The sequence below is a fragment of the Argiope bruennichi genome, chromosome 2, assembly GCF_947563725.1.
Source record: "Argiope bruennichi chromosome 2, qqArgBrue1.1, whole genome shotgun sequence".
NCBI lineage: Eukaryota > Metazoa > Arthropoda > Arachnida > Araneae > Araneidae > Argiope > Argiope bruennichi.
The window spans coordinates 101,925,883-101,944,562 of NC_079152.1; the positions used below are offsets into that span (position 1 = coordinate 101,925,883).

The 18,680-nt window shown below is 24.4% G+C and overlaps 2 protein-coding genes across 5 annotated transcripts; one reads left to right on the top strand and one right to left on the bottom strand.

Moving 5' to 3' along the window:
• Positions 1–285: 285 nt before the first annotated feature.
• Positions 286–4,789, top strand: LOC129961756 (UPF0598 protein CG30010-like). 2 transcript variants are annotated; one of them, XM_056075309.1, is made up of 4 exons: positions 286–516; positions 2,618–2,666; positions 3,097–3,147; positions 4,680–4,789. In XM_056075309.1, exons 1-4 carry the CDS (start codon positions 376–378, stop codon positions 4,751–4,753), a joined length of 315 nt encoding a protein of 104 aa, XP_055931284.1. In that variant the 5' UTR covers positions 286–375; the 3' UTR covers positions 4,754–4,789. The 2 variants fall into 2 exon arrangements, with proteins under 2 accessions (XP_055931284.1, XP_055931283.1); XM_056075308.1 differs by lacking the exon at positions 4,680–4,789 and having other exon boundaries at positions 3,097–4,650.
• A 24-nt stretch (positions 4,790–4,813) lies between these two features.
• On the bottom strand, positions 4,814–12,885 carry LOC129961755 (AKT-interacting protein homolog A-like). 3 transcript variants are annotated; one of them, XM_056075303.1, is made up of 9 exons: positions 12,601–12,885; positions 11,740–11,771; positions 10,033–10,217; positions 8,618–8,682; positions 8,413–8,534; positions 7,664–7,752; positions 7,464–7,562; positions 6,383–6,551; positions 4,814–5,158 (listed from the first exon to the last, which is right to left on the bottom strand). In XM_056075303.1, exons 2-9 carry the CDS (start codon positions 11,758–11,760, stop codon positions 5,066–5,068), a joined length of 843 nt encoding a protein of 280 aa, XP_055931278.1. In that variant the 5' UTR covers positions 11,761–11,771; positions 12,601–12,885; the 3' UTR covers positions 4,814–5,065. The 3 variants fall into 3 exon arrangements, with proteins under 3 accessions (XP_055931278.1, XP_055931282.1, XP_055931281.1); XM_056075307.1 differs by having other exon boundaries at positions 8,413–8,513; positions 12,601–12,883; XM_056075306.1 differs by lacking the exon at positions 12,601–12,885 and adding an exon at positions 12,430–12,519.
• Positions 12,886–18,680: the final 5,795 nt, after the last annotated feature.

Sequence of the window (18,680 nt, forward strand, 5' to 3'; positions counted from 1 at the left end):
CCTATTGACGGTTGCAGTTCGAAATCGGATAGAATTTTTTTTCTGCGGAGGGGGGAGAGGTCTCATCGCGGTCAAAGTTAACTTTATTAGTTAACTTTGACTTAAAATTAATTTTATTGTAGGTACATTAAATCTCTCTTCAAATATTGGTCATGTCATTATAAATAATATTTTAGTATAATATTTACTGTTCCTTAAGAATGCATATTTGTGAATAATAGATGAATAAATGATAATTAAAAGGTTTTCGAGAAATTAATAAGAAGAACTGGCAATGGCATAAAAGTAAACAAAACATCATAAGCAGTTTTCCTTTTGTGTTTGATCCGAGTGAAAGTAAGATATGAAATAGGTTTTAGAAAAAATTAATTAATAATGAATACAAAATTGCTATTAACCTTCTCTAGATTTTCACTGAGAATATGCACAACAAACCGTAATATATCGTATGTACAAGGTCAAAGTCCAGATTCAAATTCTCGTGAATATTTTTATTTTGTTGATCATCAAGGAATGGTAAGAACGAAATCCAAAATGATTTCAGTAAATCCTCCAAATCATTAGTATGTTCATTTACTGACTATTTGATTGAATATCTTTATTACTTTCATACAATTGAAATTATTTCTAATTAACTTACTTGAAACTTATTTTCTTATTCTATATTATATTGTGTATCATTTATATATTTACATCAGCAACATTTTACTGTGAGGAAATTCTCATCTGCTACTATATTAAGTACAAATTCTATGTTTCTCACTTGCTAAATTAAGTCCATTATTGAAATAATAAGAATTGACGTAGCTTGAATATCTATTAGTGTAAAATGCCATATTACAGAATTCCAAATATGTCTTAAATAAAATTTGCATACTACAGAGTGTCTTTGCATTGTGTCCTATTTAAACAAAAATGCTGCTTGTATATAAAAGTTTTATCATGCTCAAGAAGGAAAAAAAAATAATAATAATAATAGCATAGCTATAAATAAAAGGTAATTTTGCTAAAACATTTTTTAATTTATTTATTTAATTACATAGTGTCTATTCTATTTTATTTTAACATTCTAATCAGTTTCATTGAAAGATAGATTTAGCACATAATTACAAATAGGATTGCAAGTTTGTTAAAATTTGACAAAAAGCTTTCTAAATTTATTCCCTGAATTTGAAAACATGAAAAAAAAAATTATATTTTCAATAATTATGTAAGAAATTTATTACAAAAAACTACTTAACGTTTTTAAGTTTTGGAATTAACTTCCTAAGATAAGCTCTTGCAACTTGACTGCTGTATTACATTCTTTATTTCTTTTTACTCTTCTCTTTATTTATAATTAATTTATCATCAAAACTTCAAATTTAGCAAACAACACTTAATAGTGATATTCTATTTATAAATATTATAAATGGAATTCATAAATATTATTACTAAATGTTCTATTCGTAGATATTATGAATAGAACATTTCTGCTTATTCAACTAATAGTGTAAGAAAGGACACAGTGTCACATTTTTTTTATTTTCATCTGTATAATTTCATCACATTATACTGTGGCATCAGGTAATAATGCTCTTAAAGTAATTTCATGTTGTTATTTACATAATAACATTTATTTCCAGCATTTAATGGTATTAGTTGTGAAGGCCACTGTGGCCCACTTCCATGTAACAGTTTTGCATAGAATTGTCATAAGTAGTGCTTTTATTAAAATTTATTTGAATTGTAATATACAGATACCTAATTGTTAATTAAATAGCTTTAAAATTAAAAAAAAACTGTATTTGACAAATTTATATCTAATAGAATAGATTTAAACAAGAAGAACCAAATATACGGATTCCAATAATATATAATTCCAGTAATTTCTGTAGCTTTCATATGTTCACCTGATAATAAATTTTTCTCTTTTCTTATGTTTAAATAGCTAAAACAAAATGTAAGCAAATATTAAAAGGCTGCCAATAATGTAAATAAATATTATAAACTACTCATAAAAAGATATGCAAATCAATATGGAGTAAAGGTTTTTGAAGAAATTAATCAGTTTATTTATTTTATCATTCATATCTAATTAAAAATCTTTAAATGAAAAGTGCAAAGCTATAAAGAATAATAAAATGTACATTATGAAATATATGCTTATTTGAAAAGTTTTAATTAAACAAGTTCTGTATGGAAAAGTATACCTCATTTCATTTTGTTATGCTAATGTTACACCATTTAAAATGGAATTCACTGTAACATGTCCTTCACTTTCTCTTGCCATTTAAAAACAATATCTGTATTTTGTAATAATACAATATCTGTTGTAAGATATCAAAAAATATTTGCTAAAAAGTTTGAATAAAAACATCAATTATCATTTTTTTAACTATTTAAAATTTAATTGAAATTTTTTAAAAGTCACGAATGTGCACTCTTTTGTGACCAGAATTATTTTTTAAATTTGGCAAGTTTAAGAGCACCTATCAAAGATTGAAACATTTTTGATTTTATTGTTGTTAGGGATATCAATATTGATAGACTAATAGAATGACAATTTTATTTAGTTTTTCTGAATGTTATGCAATTTTGAAAAAATTTAAGCTAAATGTTATATTTTATTTTTCAGCTATTTTTGGACGATTCAAAACTGAAAAATTTTACATCATGCTTTAAAGGTAATATATATATAATTTTATAAATACTGTATTTTTTCCTTCAATTTATATTCATTATTTTAATAATAATAAAAATAACCATTTTATAATTCTTCACATTAAAAATTATTTACTAATATATTTAATATAACTTGTTATATTGGAGGATTCAAATCATTAGTTTTAAAAGATTGTTACAATTCAAAAACTATTTTTATGATGTACTAAATATTTAGAATAGAAATATATATATATATATATATATATATATATATATATATATATATATATATATATATATATATATATATATATATCACTTTTAAAGATTTGAGAAATTTATGACGATTCTAAAAAAATTATTACTATTATTAAGTTACATGTAAATATTATTAAAAGATATAAGGAATAAAAAGCAAAAAAACATTTATACTTAATTTTTTCATTTCAGAGAAGAGATTCTTGCAGTTTTTTTTCAGAAGATTGAAACTTAATGATACTGGTAAATATCAGAAAGAATTTCCTTTTTTATCTCCTTGTGGTAAAGAGAATAACTTTGTAAGATGTGATGATTTACCAATAGTTTTTACTAACATATTGCACACTATGAATGCCAATGATACAGAATATCTCTCTTATTGTTATACTGGAGATGCTTTGAAAATAAAATTTGAGCCTGACAAACTATGTATGTTACCTGAGAGTGGTCGTGTTTATCATCCAGGCCCAGAATCTACTGGTGGAGTTGGTTTAATTAAATCATCTTTCACAATAGAGCTGAGTCAAAACTTTATATATAAGGATAAAAACAATACAGATGAGATGCCCATATCTTTCTTGTGGAATGGAACTGAATATCCACTGACTGATGAAACTCTTAAAAAACTTAAAATTTTAAAGCAGAGACTGAATTTTTTCAATCCTTAGAAAGTGCATATTTATACAATGAAAATAGATCAATTTGATTTGTTAAAAATTTTGTAATATTTTTTTTTATTTTATTAAATGATATTACCATATTATGACAGAGAAAGAATACTACATATTTTGTATCATTTAATTACTGGTAATATTATTTGACAAAAAAAACTGAAGTCTTCAAATTTTTTATAACATTATCTTTAAAAGGTAGATAAATATGTGAATAACTAAATGATGTACTTTTTGTCTATACTTCAAAAGACATGCTGTTAATGCAATTCAGTAACCAACTACCATCTTATAGATCTCAAATTTATCTTTGCAAATTACACCCAACAGTGTGAAATACCAATTCCTTTTGAAAAATTATACCATTGGATGGGGGGGGGTCCATGTTTTCTACAAATAGTTTAATCTACAGTTGGTGTGACCATGTGATTCCATCGACCTATTTCTCCTTATGTCCTGTAGTTACACAATTTTCAGTATGATATACAAAATATGCCTAACTTTTTCACTGATATTTGATTTTCCAATTTAAAACATAAGATGCTCTAACTACTTTGTCAAATTACATTAATAACCATATTGCTGAACTGAAGAAAAATAAAATCCTTTCCAAGCTATTCTTTATATAAATTTCTCTAAAACATTTTCTATAAACCAAATGGAATTTTGTATGTATACCATAATCATGAATGGTTGTCGTTTCATTTTTATTTAATTTTGTAATTTTGAGAAATACAGCAATTCTGCATTAGCTTTTTCTGGGACCTTACTTGAAATCCAACTTTACCAATTCTGTTGTAAAAATAATGGTTGTTGATTTTAAAAAGACTTCAGATAGTGCTGTAAACTTTTCTAATGATCTAAATTCATTTCGTATGAATTAATTAATATTTGACATAATCAAGGCCTCAAGTAGAGATCTTTAAAATGAAAAATAAAAGTTAAAAAAAACTAGGGAAAGGGCTTTACGCTTGAAGAAAATTTTTGGATCATGAAAACATTAAATACTTCAAGGGTGACTTTCTATTTTTATAATAATGAATGTATTTTTCTTTATTTTTGTTCCAAAATTAGATTCATTTGAATTTTGTCTTTTCTTGACAGCTACAAAGAAATGCCCCATTGATGGATTGACATACTTCAATAAAATAGGAATAATGTACCATTTTTTTAAATAACATCTGCCATTGAAAAATAAACATTAACAATATTAATTTGTAGAATTACAATTCATTCACTAAAATTTACATAAGATATTTTATTCTGTGCATTACAGATATCTGAATATCACAGTCAATAAATATAACATTTCTACAAACCAAGTTTAATATAAAATAAATAACTCTTGTGTGGTATTACTGCAATTGTAAAAGATGAATCAACATCACTGTTTATTTTAATAGCTTTAGTATAAAATGGCTATGTAAACTACTACTTTACATAACCTTTATTTTTTTTTCCTTCATGTTTCTGAGTATGTTATTTTATATTCATGCAAGAGTCTTTGAAAATATCTGCAGACTTCCAGGTTGCATCCAAGAAAGCCCATTCTGAGAATTCTTAGAACCATCTTGCTCTTCTTTCTAAAATAAATAATAAATAAATCTAAATTTATAACAAGATGATCTTCTAGATTATTTAATATTTAATATATTTTTCCCTTTAATTTTAGATAGAATTCTAAATGAAATATATATAATTATGATACATCATGTAGCATCACAAACAGAATAAGAGTCAATGTTCGATTCAGTAAAACATTTTTTGCACAAAGATATTTATTGAGTTCTAAATAATCACTTGATGTACTTATAATTGACGGAAATCCACTGATATACTAAAAGGAATATGAATGAAATAGTTTTTATAGCCTATGTTTAAAAAATTAAAGCCAGTGCAAAATGAAATTGCTTTTGAAGTAGCTGTATTATCATACCAAAACATATAATATTTGTTTAATAAAAAGGGGGTATACTTTTACATCTCATATAATCCAGTATTACAATTACTAAAATGACTTTCAAAATAAAAAAGATAAAATATCTTATATTTCATATTAAATCTATTTCAATGATTGATAATTGAATATTATACTTAAGAGTTTGCAAACTAAGCATTATTTAGAAATAATAGGAATCAAATAGAATATCTAAATAATTCAATTCATACAAAGTACTGCATTATAAACACATAATAAATATTTTTTTAAAATAATGATAAATGTTTATTTCCTCAAAATTTTTTCTTTGTTACATCCAAATTAAGAACTACCGATGAGCATGTTGAATGCACATTATAAATTCAGAATATCAAAGCATAATCTGAAAAATTTAAATATAATATCTAAATGCTCAACCTACAATCAGGCAATGAAATTTTCAAATGGATTAAAAATGGCATCTTTAGTTTGTTAAAAAGTATTTTGTAAGAATAGCCATGTTTCTAAATAAATAATTAATAAAATTTATTATTTTCTTGTTGATATATGATTTAGTAGATATTAAATCTGTAGCTATTTAGAATATAAAGTTAAAAGATATATAAAAGTATAAAATCAAACTTAAAATAATTTCATACTTTAACTATTAGATTCTTTGAGAGCAGAGTCCCAGACAAAATTCTCAATATAAAAGGCACACAAAGCAGTTATAAGATTTTATATATAAATGAGATATAATGATTTCATACTTAAAAGGAGAATTAGTATCAAAATCCTTATGTATTATAATAAAATTGCATGTTAATTTTATTACAATTTACTTAGGTACCTTTTTCTCAATAAAAAGATTCAAATAAACAAAGATTACCTTGTATGTGAATAACTTTTTTCTAAAATCTTCATGGACTGAAGGATCCCAAGGAGTGAAATGGAGGGCATGAGGATCATCAGTATTTGGCTTTTCATATAACCTCTCATTACATGCACTTATACTCTCAGCTGCCTTAACTTTGTACAATTCCAAATCTTTTACATACCTAGAAAATAATTCATTTATTACTTTCTATAAGAATACATAAAGGTATTAAACATATATTTATAAGGATGAAATAATTATATAAATATTGCAATTTTGTAAGAATCAAAATTTAAAAGAAAAAAAATGTGTTTTTCACAGTTTACTTCATAATAAAATCAGATTTCTTAAATTACCTTATACATTATAATGATAATAAGAACTCCTAATAGTTTTGTTTCAGATTCTCCCATATTTGTAAATACAAATATGTTATTTTAGAGTTCTCATGCAAGATTAAAAATTTATATTCAAAACATATAACCGCTATTAAGGTGTTAAAATTACTCTTATCATTAGTTTATATATGATTACAAAGAAAATGAAACAAAGTTAGAAAGTAAGGTTATAATCCCCATTCTTGTATCCATATAGAATTTTTTTTTAATTTAAAATACAAGATTATAATTTCCATATTCACATCCATACAGAATGCATTTTATTTGATTGTGTCTTAAATCATTTTTCTTTAAGCTTGATATTCTTTATTATTAGAACTAATCCCTACTAATATTTTCTATCTATAATGATCAAAAGCAATAATTTTAATGAAGATATTTTTTGACCAACTGTAACACCATTAAAATCTATACAACAGTTTAGAAAGTTAAATAATATTTACATACAATAAATTTCAAATTACTATATTACAGAACTGCTCATCTTTCTGAATTGACACATTCTTCTGTTTCTATATAAACTTCTCCAAAACAATATTAGTTTTGCATTTACTTATAGAGTAAAGTTAAAGGTTAATAAAATGATAATTTATCAATAATTCATATAAACTATGATGATTTAAAAAGTACTTTTTATATACAAAAAAAAAAAAAATCTTGGATTAAGTTCAGTTTATTCTAAAAATGGAACTTACAACTCAGCTGCTTCCACATTTACTGGAGATTCAGTTTCAATCTTGAAAAATATTCGTTTTGCATACTGAATAACTTGCCACAAATGATTCACATTTCTCCTAAATGTATAAATATTTTTAAACAGATATTAAATTAAAAAGCAAAAAAAGAAGTTACTTTGCAGAAAAATTGAATGAAAATTAACACAAATGCCTCTCACCTCCATTTTGGAAATGCTCTTTTGACATCTAATTCACCAGTTTCAATATTTATTAAAGGGTTAAACACCGGAGGATCAAATACTAAAATCTAGGAAATAAATTTATAAAATATTATGCAGTAATCTCATAATAATTTTGAAATTACCATAACTGATTGAAAATAAAAGATAAAAAAAATTGTTTACATTAAAAATGCTTTCTAAAATTAATGTACTTAAATATAACAATTGTTCTAGAGAAAATGTTTCCATCTATGCAATCTGTTATGAGTAGAATTATCATATTTCTAAAAGCATTAATTACTGAAAAAATTGCAATTCTTTTTAGTATATTTATAATCATTTATTATTTTTTAAAAATGGGCAATCAGATTCTAAAAATAAAAAAAAATACTATAGTATAATTTTACATTACAGCTACTAAATATACTCACTAGGAAGGTTTTCATATATATGAACATCAAAGAGCAATATAGTAAAATTTTAAGAGAACTTCAAAATTCTTAACAAATGTGTCTTATAAGTTCTTTAAAATAACTTAAAAGCCTTATTTAGCAGAATATAAATAAAAGAATTTCAAAATATAGCTCAATAAAACTGGTAAATTAAATATATATGAATAACAAATGTTTCTTTCCCATTCTTGCATATGTATTCAAAAATAGAAATTACATCACTTAAATTAAACATTTTGGATTTAAATCAATTTGTCAACATAATACTTTTAAAAATAAGTAACATTTTCTTACTGGGCATTCACAATCTGGATAATTATCAGGTACATAAAGTGTAAATCTAAAAACACCTCCTTGATATAATCCTTGGCGGATAAAAATAACACCGAACCATTCTAGAGAGAGAGGAAAAAGCACTGATAAAATTGCGTCAAAATCCTGCTGCTTTTTATATTTAATATACATACATATATGTTATAAAAATTAAATTGAAACTTACTCAAAGGTGAGCCTGCAGATGGAATAACATAAACACCAGAAAGAAACTGCTTTTGGAGCAGAAGACTAAAAATTCAAATAAACAAGTACTATTTATTGTTTGGAAGAAAAATTTATTTTAAAAGCAATTTTGCCAGATAGTTTTAAATTTTGTATATTTAATTAAACTTAATACAAAAAATTATATTATTACATTAAAAACTATTTATTCAATTTGATGCAAGAATGACTTTAATAAAGAAGACAAATTATCAAAAATTTTAAAGTGTTCTTTTTAAAAAATTGAACCTAAAACATGTGAATATTCCTACATAATAAGCATGCAAAAAACATCATGATGTTATAAATATCATTATCATTTGCATAAAAAATTTAAAATAATTTTTTTTATATTAATGCACATAAAAATTTGAAATAAAATAAAGCCAGGATTTCACCAATTTCTTTTCTTACTCATAAGAATCTAAAAGGGCCTTCATGAAACATCCAAAAGGATACAATTTGTTTAATCAAATATTAATAAAATAAAAAAAATTACTAGCATGATGTTAAAGGGGGGAAAAATACAATATTGAGCTCACACTAAAATAAGAGATTATTAATAGGAAATATGCAACTTCCTGGTCTCTAAATATAAGCAATACAATAAAGGCTTTTAATTCAGAGAATTTTTTTCCGTAGTCCAATTTTGAAATATCAGCTACAGAATGGTATTTAATTATTTTATAATAAAAAATAAAAACTTTCTAAACTCCAGGAAATCAAAGCCATTAGGGATATACAAATGTATGATAAGGATAATCACTTCCATTAAACATTGAATACAAACAAATTGAAAATGATTTTTAAAAAAATATTATAAAAGGTGGCTGGCATTCATTAGAAATTCAAGCTAAAAACTAAACTTCATACAAAAATTTTACTTGATATTTTCATCAATTAAAACATGCACTACAGTATCCCTTGTTTAAACTGATAGAAAGTTTTCAACCATATTTGGATTAAACAAAACAAGGGCAAAACATTAAAAGAATAATTTCAGATATTTTGTGACAGGGAAAAAAAAACAAAAAAACCAATTAATTGAGTGTAAACTGAAAAAAAAAAAAATCAAACATAATATTAATTAAAAGGTAACAGATTATTAACTTAGTATTAAAACCAAGCAATTTTTTTTTTTTTTAATGCTTGATAATATTTACAGTTCTACTTTAATTTATTTACTTATTCCCTACGGAAAATGCTGATAAGAAATACTTCAAAATATAGATGAACATTTCTTTTATTAGATACAAACTGTGTAAGTTTCCTGTTTTCTATTTTTTTTTTTTTTTTTTTTTGTATTGTAAAATTTCAGCATTTAAAAAATTGGCAATATCATATAACAAATTAGATTCCAAATATATTTACACTTACTATTCTGAGATCAAAGAATATTCTAAGAAAAATGCACTATATGCTTGTGTCTGCTTTGAATTGGTATTTCTGTCCAAAAGACCAAGTGTTGAGTTTGATACATCTCCAATAGCAGGTGTTGGAGGTAAAACTTTTTTGAGTGAAATATTTTGTTGTTTCCCACTGGAATTTTCAAGACTTTTAACCTATCCAAAGTGAACAAATATTAATCACAATTTTAACTAATTATACATTTTTAAATAAAAATTCTAAACAACATAATAGCTGGCAAAAAATTTTTAATTTATTTTAACAAAAACTTTTTAATTTAAACTGATAATGTGATAGTCCAAATTTACACCAAAAAACAATTTTCTTCAGAGAATATGAATTGAAAGCAAACTACAATTTATATAGCCAATACATGTTGCTCAAAAAATATTCCATCACTCATGTTTTACATTTTTTTTTTTTTTAATTATTCAAAATTTCAATGAAAAAAAAAATACAAACGCATTTTGAAAACATAAGACAATTTTGCATTCAGCATATCTGTAATCTGATTTAATTCAACTTTAAAACAAAATTTTAAATAACTGGCTATTAAAAATTGAAAAATTATTAACAAATGTAAATTGCCCTTAAAATTCAAATATTGCAGCCATTTTATGATTGTTCATATTAAAAAAACTGCTTATAAATTTATCTTTGTATACAATTAAAAATCTATAACTCAAATTTCATTACACTGCATAAATTACTATTTGGGAAACTTTTTTTCCCTTTTTAAATTAATATGCATAATTTCACTAAAATTAGCACAGAAAACTAAATTATGAATCAAATGAAATTTAAAATGATCAAGCTGAAAATTAACTATTTTTTTTTCAGGATGATCTTAGATATATATAAATTTTACAGAAATTATGCTTTAATTCAAATGATCCATTTAAAATTTTATTCAGCTTTCTTCTTCATAAAAATCCTTCTTATTAATATTTTTTAATGATACTTTAGTAGTAAAACTTTAATTTGAAATCACTCCATTAGATGATCATAATAGAAATAATTAAGGTACTTGTCGGTTGTAATGGCAACCAAAAAGTGACCAAGAGAAAATTTCACCAATTTGCCGATTTCGATCATCAAATTATATAGCATGCGATTCGCTTTTTGAATATATTTTTATAATTTGGTCACATTTTTTCTTGGCTCTTTTTGTTCGCCGTTAAAATTGGATTACACCCATTATAAGATTTGAATCTACTGGTCAAACCAAGAATCATGAAAATTATTTTTACATATTTTAAATTCAAAATGTACCATATATGGCAAACATTTTATTACTATTCTCATTTTAAATACTTTCAGTTATTTGACTTTTTTTTTTTTATGAAGAAAAAAATGATTAAAAGTACAAAATTGATACTGAATTTTTTTTTTTTTTTTTTTTTTTTTTACTTGATTTTGTTTTTTATAACTTTATTTGATCACGCTTTTAAATGAGTTAACATTCAACGTGTCACTGACAACATTAAGTTAGCTCTGTTACTATAAAAGAACTAAATACTAATTAAATGTTTGTATTAATTACATAGTACTATTACTGTTAATTTGCCAACAATAAACATTTTGATCATAAATACCTATTTTAAATATTGCAAATTTAAACACTATTACAAATTTTACAGACCAATAATGGTGCATTTACCATAATGTTTTACTTACTTTGAAATTTTCAGCTGCCATGACTTTTAAGACTGGAAGAAAAATTAAAATACGGTAAATAATAATAAAACATATTTAAAAATTGTTCCTCATATATTTAATGCTGTACTGGATATATATATTTAGCTTACACAGCTAAAATATATACCTGATACAACATTAAAAAACGGTAAACAGTTATAAAAAAATTATAATATTTTTGCACATTAAAAATTATAACACCATCATTAGACATATTTTGCCTTTCAAATATTAATAGTTGACAATAGAAAATAATTTTTAAAAAATGTTATACAAAAATTCTTTTAATCCTATAATCAAAATATACTATCCAACTTTTCATATACTTAGTCACAATTAAGTAAAGATTATAAGTTTTCAATTTAATATTCATCCACTTAATGTTATACAGAAAACAGCATTATGCTAAAAACTATCAGTTTAACAAAACTAAGATTCTAATAATAAGTTTTATCCATTCATTTTACCACATAAACCTTAACTATCCAACAAAAACAAGTAAGTAAAACTAAGGAAACGTTCACATAAAAATATCTCGGAGAAAGTGTCATGTAATTATCCCCTTCAAGATGACATACTTGTATCAAAATATGCCATACACAGCTCTCATATAAAAAATTCTTTATAATTGTGGGGAATAAAATATTTACTTTAAGAATATATTCTTACTTTTTAAAAATATATTCTTCAAATTTTCCAAATAGCCGAAAAATGAAGCATGACGGAAACAAATTCAGCAACCACGCCTCCCAATTAATACCGGTTTGATGCATAGGTGATAAAATTTTTGTGCGGAAAAACAGAGTTAATTTTTGAAGGAAACATAAAATATTAACTTACATTTTATTACTCTGCTGGTCAATTACTGCATTCTCCTTTTGTGGGAAAATCAGCTACCCTTATACTGATGTTCTAAATATTCAGACAGATTGAAATATTTCAAAATCCTTCATTTGACGCTGTTAGTAAACAAATAAAAACACAAATGAAATGAATTTTGAAACAGGCAGATAATCATTAATTTGAAATAAAAACTTTTCTGTTTTCTTAAATAATGTATATTATATTCCTTCGCTCTTGCTCGTTTGTTGACAAATATACCATCTATAGTTCATGCATCAACACGAGATGTCGCGCGAAATCAAGTGTTTAAATTTTTTTTAAAAAATCTAGCTAATCTGTTTTCTGCTTATCTTTTGAAAATTCTAAAAAATAAACAAAAATTTGGATAAAATTGATACAAAAAATGTCCTTTTATACATCTAAATAGTAATTTTTTATGTATGAACAATTTATTCACTCTGTTATATATGTTCTTATTGAAGTAAAATTCATCTCAACTCTCTTCAAATTTTACAAGATTGTAAAGGGTAGAGTTAACCGGAGGACGTATTGGAGGATCAAGCTAGGTTCCAATTAGTGCCTGTAGACGGCGCCAGCAGTCTACAGCCATCTATAGGCGCTAACAAGAACTATTCCAATTGCAGGATTAGCTATAATAGGGTTATAAGATTTGGCGAATAAGCACATTTGTGGCGAATTATGCCAATCTTTTTCATTTCCTATTACGCGATTTTGTTTTTTATTTTATTCCGCCAACACTTGGAATCGTCAAACTGATTCGTTTCTTTTACTCTTTCTAAAACTTAACTCGTTTCTTTTACACTCTTTCAGAAATTCATCTCATAATTTTTTATTTTAAATTGATTTTGATGTAAATAAATTCTTTATTATTATTAAAATGTATTTATTTATTAAGAATTTTTTAGGTCATTTGTTAAAAATTATTATTTATTAAATAACTTATTGAAAATATAAATGTATTTATTTATTATTTTTTATTTATTTTATTATTGTATAATTATTTTTCATTTGAAAGAAAACGTCTCCAACAGTCGATAATAATAGAAATATTTTCATGCGAAATTTGAATAAATAAATGCTTTTATGTTATTGCGATTCGAAATAACATTTGGCTGCAAGGACTCTCCATATAATATATAAATAAATTTTTACTAAATGCAAATTTTTTTTCTAATGAAGGAGAACGTGCGCGTGTGAATGCAGAGAAGAATAAATATGTAGGAAAGGAGGGTAGGAAAGTGTAATGTTTGGTAGAGCAATTTTTTAATTTTTATTATTTAAAAACAGCGAAAAAGTTTGAAGTTTTTCTGCAATAACTTTCGAAAATGTTTCCAAATTAAAAAAATATTTTAATTCATCTTTAAAATAAAAGTATATTTAGACATATATCTTTTTAATTATAAAATCTTATAATATTCTTTATTTTAACAAATATTTAAATTTTGATTTTCAGCAATATTATAAATGAAAGACAAATCATTTTCATTTTTCAATCAAAGCTGAACGATTTTTCTTTGTTAAAAAATATGAGATAAAATTATTCATACTTTTAATATAATAAAATTTATAGGCTGGCATGCTATCAATAAATTGCATCTTTCGAGGCAGGTTGTTGGACTTAGAGCTTCCAAATTTGGTTGGCAATTAGCTATTTCTTAGATAGCAATATTAAGAAATCTTGTTTCAAAAATTAAATTAAAATTTTAATAAAAAATTAACAAAATTCCAGCATTTTCTTTATAACTTCGAAATATATCACTGACCAAAAACATTTTAAATTTTAAAAAAATTAATTTTTCAGTTATCTTTTTTTTTTTTTTTTAATTCCATTCAATATTTTTCTTCTTTGATCTTAGTATTTTTCAAAATACTTTTAAACATATTTTTCATTGGTTTAGTAAACTATACTTCTATATGAGCACATTGCAGTGATATTCAATACAATTTTATGCGCATATTATTGTCATTTTAATTTTTTAAAGATAATATAAAACTAAACAATTCAAATCTACAATCTTGGCTTTCTATAATATTTTGGATGAAGATTCAAATCTACTTTATTATTGTCATTTCTATTATTTATTTTATTTCATTTATTTTAGGTTAACATAAAATTAAAAATTAGGTATAACTAGATTATCATCTTTTTCTCTCTCTCTCTCTCTCTTTTTTTTTTTTTTTTTTTTCCTAATAAAATACAGTTGATTTTTTTATTTGACCAGCTTTTTATGGGTTTTTCTATCATTTAATAAAAAGTAATTTTAAAAATTAACTTTCTATTAGTTTTAATATATTTACTTCTTAGCCCAATCATTAAATAAGTCCTCTATCAACTGCAAGATAATTCTTTTCGAAGGTTATGTTAATTATTTATATATTATAGTTTGCTTAAACAGTAATTCACATAAAAAACTAAGAATTAAAGAAGAATTAAACTGAAATTAAGTATTAAAAAAAAATTCTCAAAAAAAATTCTCATAAACAGTATTTTTATAATAACTTACAATTATATTTAACTTGTTATTTTTTTGCAATTCATGCATTAATTTAACAAAAATTAAATTTATTGCAAATACTTTAATTGACATAATTAAAGTAATACTAAATGAATGATGGACAGACCAGCTGGTCACCGAAAGCAGCTGGTACATCCCTAATTATTTCGATTTCGTTTCCAAAGTATACATCTAACAATAATCATCCTTATAATGTAAATGTGTTTTCAATGTGAAACAAAACCGTCTACTTATATCATTGGGGAACGCGGTGTTTATTTATTAAATAGTTAGCTAACATTAGAGCTCATGTTTCTTCTTCGGCTCTAGCCATGTCATACATGGAATTCCTGCTTATTTATGCACCGACTCCTCTTAAAATCAAAAATTAATATATATTGACTGATTCTCTATTTAGCATTTATGTTCAGCTGCCGGGTATGCGCTTATATTGTTATATTAATGTTGAATGTGTAGAATGGACCTTTAATTGTTCTATAAATTTCTATATATCTTTTCTAATCAACTACTATTCTTTGAATAATCTACATTTATTCTCTGAAAATGTAATGAACTTGTTTGTAGATTATTTGATGAAAATAAGCTGGAATGTATAAACCCCTTCAAACCCATAATGGGATTTATGATATTTGATTTTATCAAGTAAATTCTTCCAATCAGACTTCAAATCTTAAGAAATAAAAAATTCAATTAAATCTGCATCAAAAACTATTGTTATGACTTTTTCAAACGCTATCAATAGAAGGATATTGGAAAACCTATCAGGAAAAATGATAGAAAAAAAACATGAAGGAGTCCGAAGTGGAGCAGTTCTCTTAGTTTTCGGAAAGGGGACATCCTACAATGGCAAATTTTCAGGCACTGTGTTTTAATTTTGTTCAATTAAATCCTATTACTCCTTCCAATGATTAATACATTAATCTTATCCGGTATCAATAACATCATGTAATTGATCTTGACCATTTGTTATCTGCTAGGAGAGAACAGATTAAGGAAAAAAATCTCTTTGACGGTAGATCAAAAAGATCCTTATATTTTCTATAGACTACTTATATTCTCTTTTCAAATTTATCACAGAAATTATACAAAAAATAAATATTAAGGTGATTCGAACCTTTAATTTGAAATATCGTAGTATAATAATATTTTAGGTTTTATTTTAATCTATCTTTATATTGTTCTTTTTCCTTGATTACAACAGCAATAAAGTAAATAAAAATGGTGTTTAATATCGCCAATATCAAATACATTCTTGAGTATAAGACCAAGAATTAAGCAGGATCGGTCTTTAGTCGATTGCTTCCAATTGGGCGACGTTCATAAGGTCTCTTTCATATTTCCTGCATACAGGGTTAATTTTTCTTCCTCCTTGCCATGGACCTCAACAAACATAAAAGAATCCTAGTAGTCTTTTTACGAAGGGTATTGTATGTCCGTAACATAAAATTTACAGCTACTTTTCTATTTAGTAGGGGGAAAAAGGGGAGGGGCACGAGAAGGGTATTGGGACCAGACATTTCCGTACGAGTTAAACGTCCAATAAATCATTCTTAGCTCATTGAAAAAAGGAGCTAGGGAGTGATTAGTCTTTACTAAAAACGCATAAGCCTGCTGGCAAGAATGTTTAGTGAGAGAATGTATTGGTATTTTAACTAAATTTTGATATTTAAACATAAGGAAAAAGCTTCTGTCTGTTTGTACATGTGCTGACTTTACAAACCAACCTTTTTGACATGTATCAATCAAATTTGGCAAATATTTAGTTTGGTGGGTAAAAATGTGCTTTTCAGAGTAATTAAAATTTTTTTTAATTAATTAAAAATTAAGCGAAATATTAGTCTTTATTCGGGATAACTTTTTAAAAGTTTACAGTAGAAAAATAGTTTTTATAGCATTATAAAATTAAAATATATATATATATCCTTTTAATGATACCAAATTTGTTTATCATACAATTTTTCTTACAATATTTAATAAATTTTTTGAAATATATTTTAAAGTATTTTGCAACAATATATATTTCACTGTTGAAAAAAAAAGCTCAAAGCCGTTTTCAATGTTACTACTATATTTGTATCAGCTTTTTTTTTTTTTCTCTCTCTCTCTCTTTTTTTCTATTTCCATTATTGTTACCAGTTTTTTGTCTATCATTGTTTCTATCTTTTTTTAGAATTTACAATTTACAATTTAGAAGAATTCGGAAAGTTAAAACTCTTCAGCGACGAAAATTATTAACTTCTAGTCCACTTAACATGCTATTTACTAATGGATCTGTGGCGAAACTTTTCATGAGCAGAAAATAAAAATTTCAAGGCATTTCTTCTTTAAAAAATAATTAGAATTTTATGCATTAGATTCTGGTTCATTATAAAAGTGGTGTTTTCTATAGAATTTGAATAAAGAATTTTTTAAATAAAAGCCTTTTAATGAGGAAATGTGAATTTATGAAATTATTATTCTGCACTGAATTTATTCAAAAACAAGATATTTGTTCTTAATTCGAATTCTCCTGTAATCCTGAAGGGTTATTTTTAAGAATTTTATTTTAACTTTTGCGAGCTCACAAAAATATTTTTTTTTTAAATTAAAATTTTTTTTTTCATTATGGTAGATATGGATATTCTATCGACATTTTTATTTATTAATCACCATTTTAACAAGACGCATTTATCCATATGTCATTAATGGGAACATTTGGAATAATATAGTTTTTTTCCGTGAAATAATTTGCAGAAGGGGGAAAAAATCCCATTCCGATTTCTTTTTTGAATGAAAATATGATAGTTGAATGCTTTGTGAGGAAATTGAAGAATGCCTTTGGAAATAAAATAAAATTAAAAATAAAAATAAAACCATGAAAATTTTGAATTTCTGGCTTGTGATAACAGATAAGACGCATTTCAAATTTATATATTCATCTACGGATTCTCTTGACAGTTTCAGTTTCTTTAGCATTTGTAGAAAGAAAGTTTTCCAACTTGAAATTAATTACGATCATTAAATCATTAATTATAAAACATACTTACGCTCATTAAATCATTAATTATAAAACATACTTACGCTCATTAAATCATTAATTATAAAACAAACTTACTATCATTAATTCAGCAAGGACGCTTAAATTGTTGGGCTGTTATATCGATTGGATCTGAAATCAGCTGGAATTCGGATTTATATAAAAAGTTCGCAAAAGGAAATAAAAACAAGAAAAATTGCTCCCTAATAATAAACGACAATAATGATCTATGAATTTTCAATTATTTTTTATGTAAGTCCTAAAAATTATTTATTTCTGACAATGTCCTTGCATTTCAATTTTCTTTTTGTACCAAATTAAGAATTTTCATAAATCTTTGTTAAGTCACTGAAATAAATAGTATAGTGACCTATTTACTTATTACAAATAGTATACAAATTTTTGTCCATTTGTTGGCTAGCTTATGTGCATTCATGAATTAAAAATTAAAGCATATGTTTTAAAGTATATATAAATTTACGAGTATGTTTGGTTTATTAATCCGTGTGAAAAACACGTTTTAA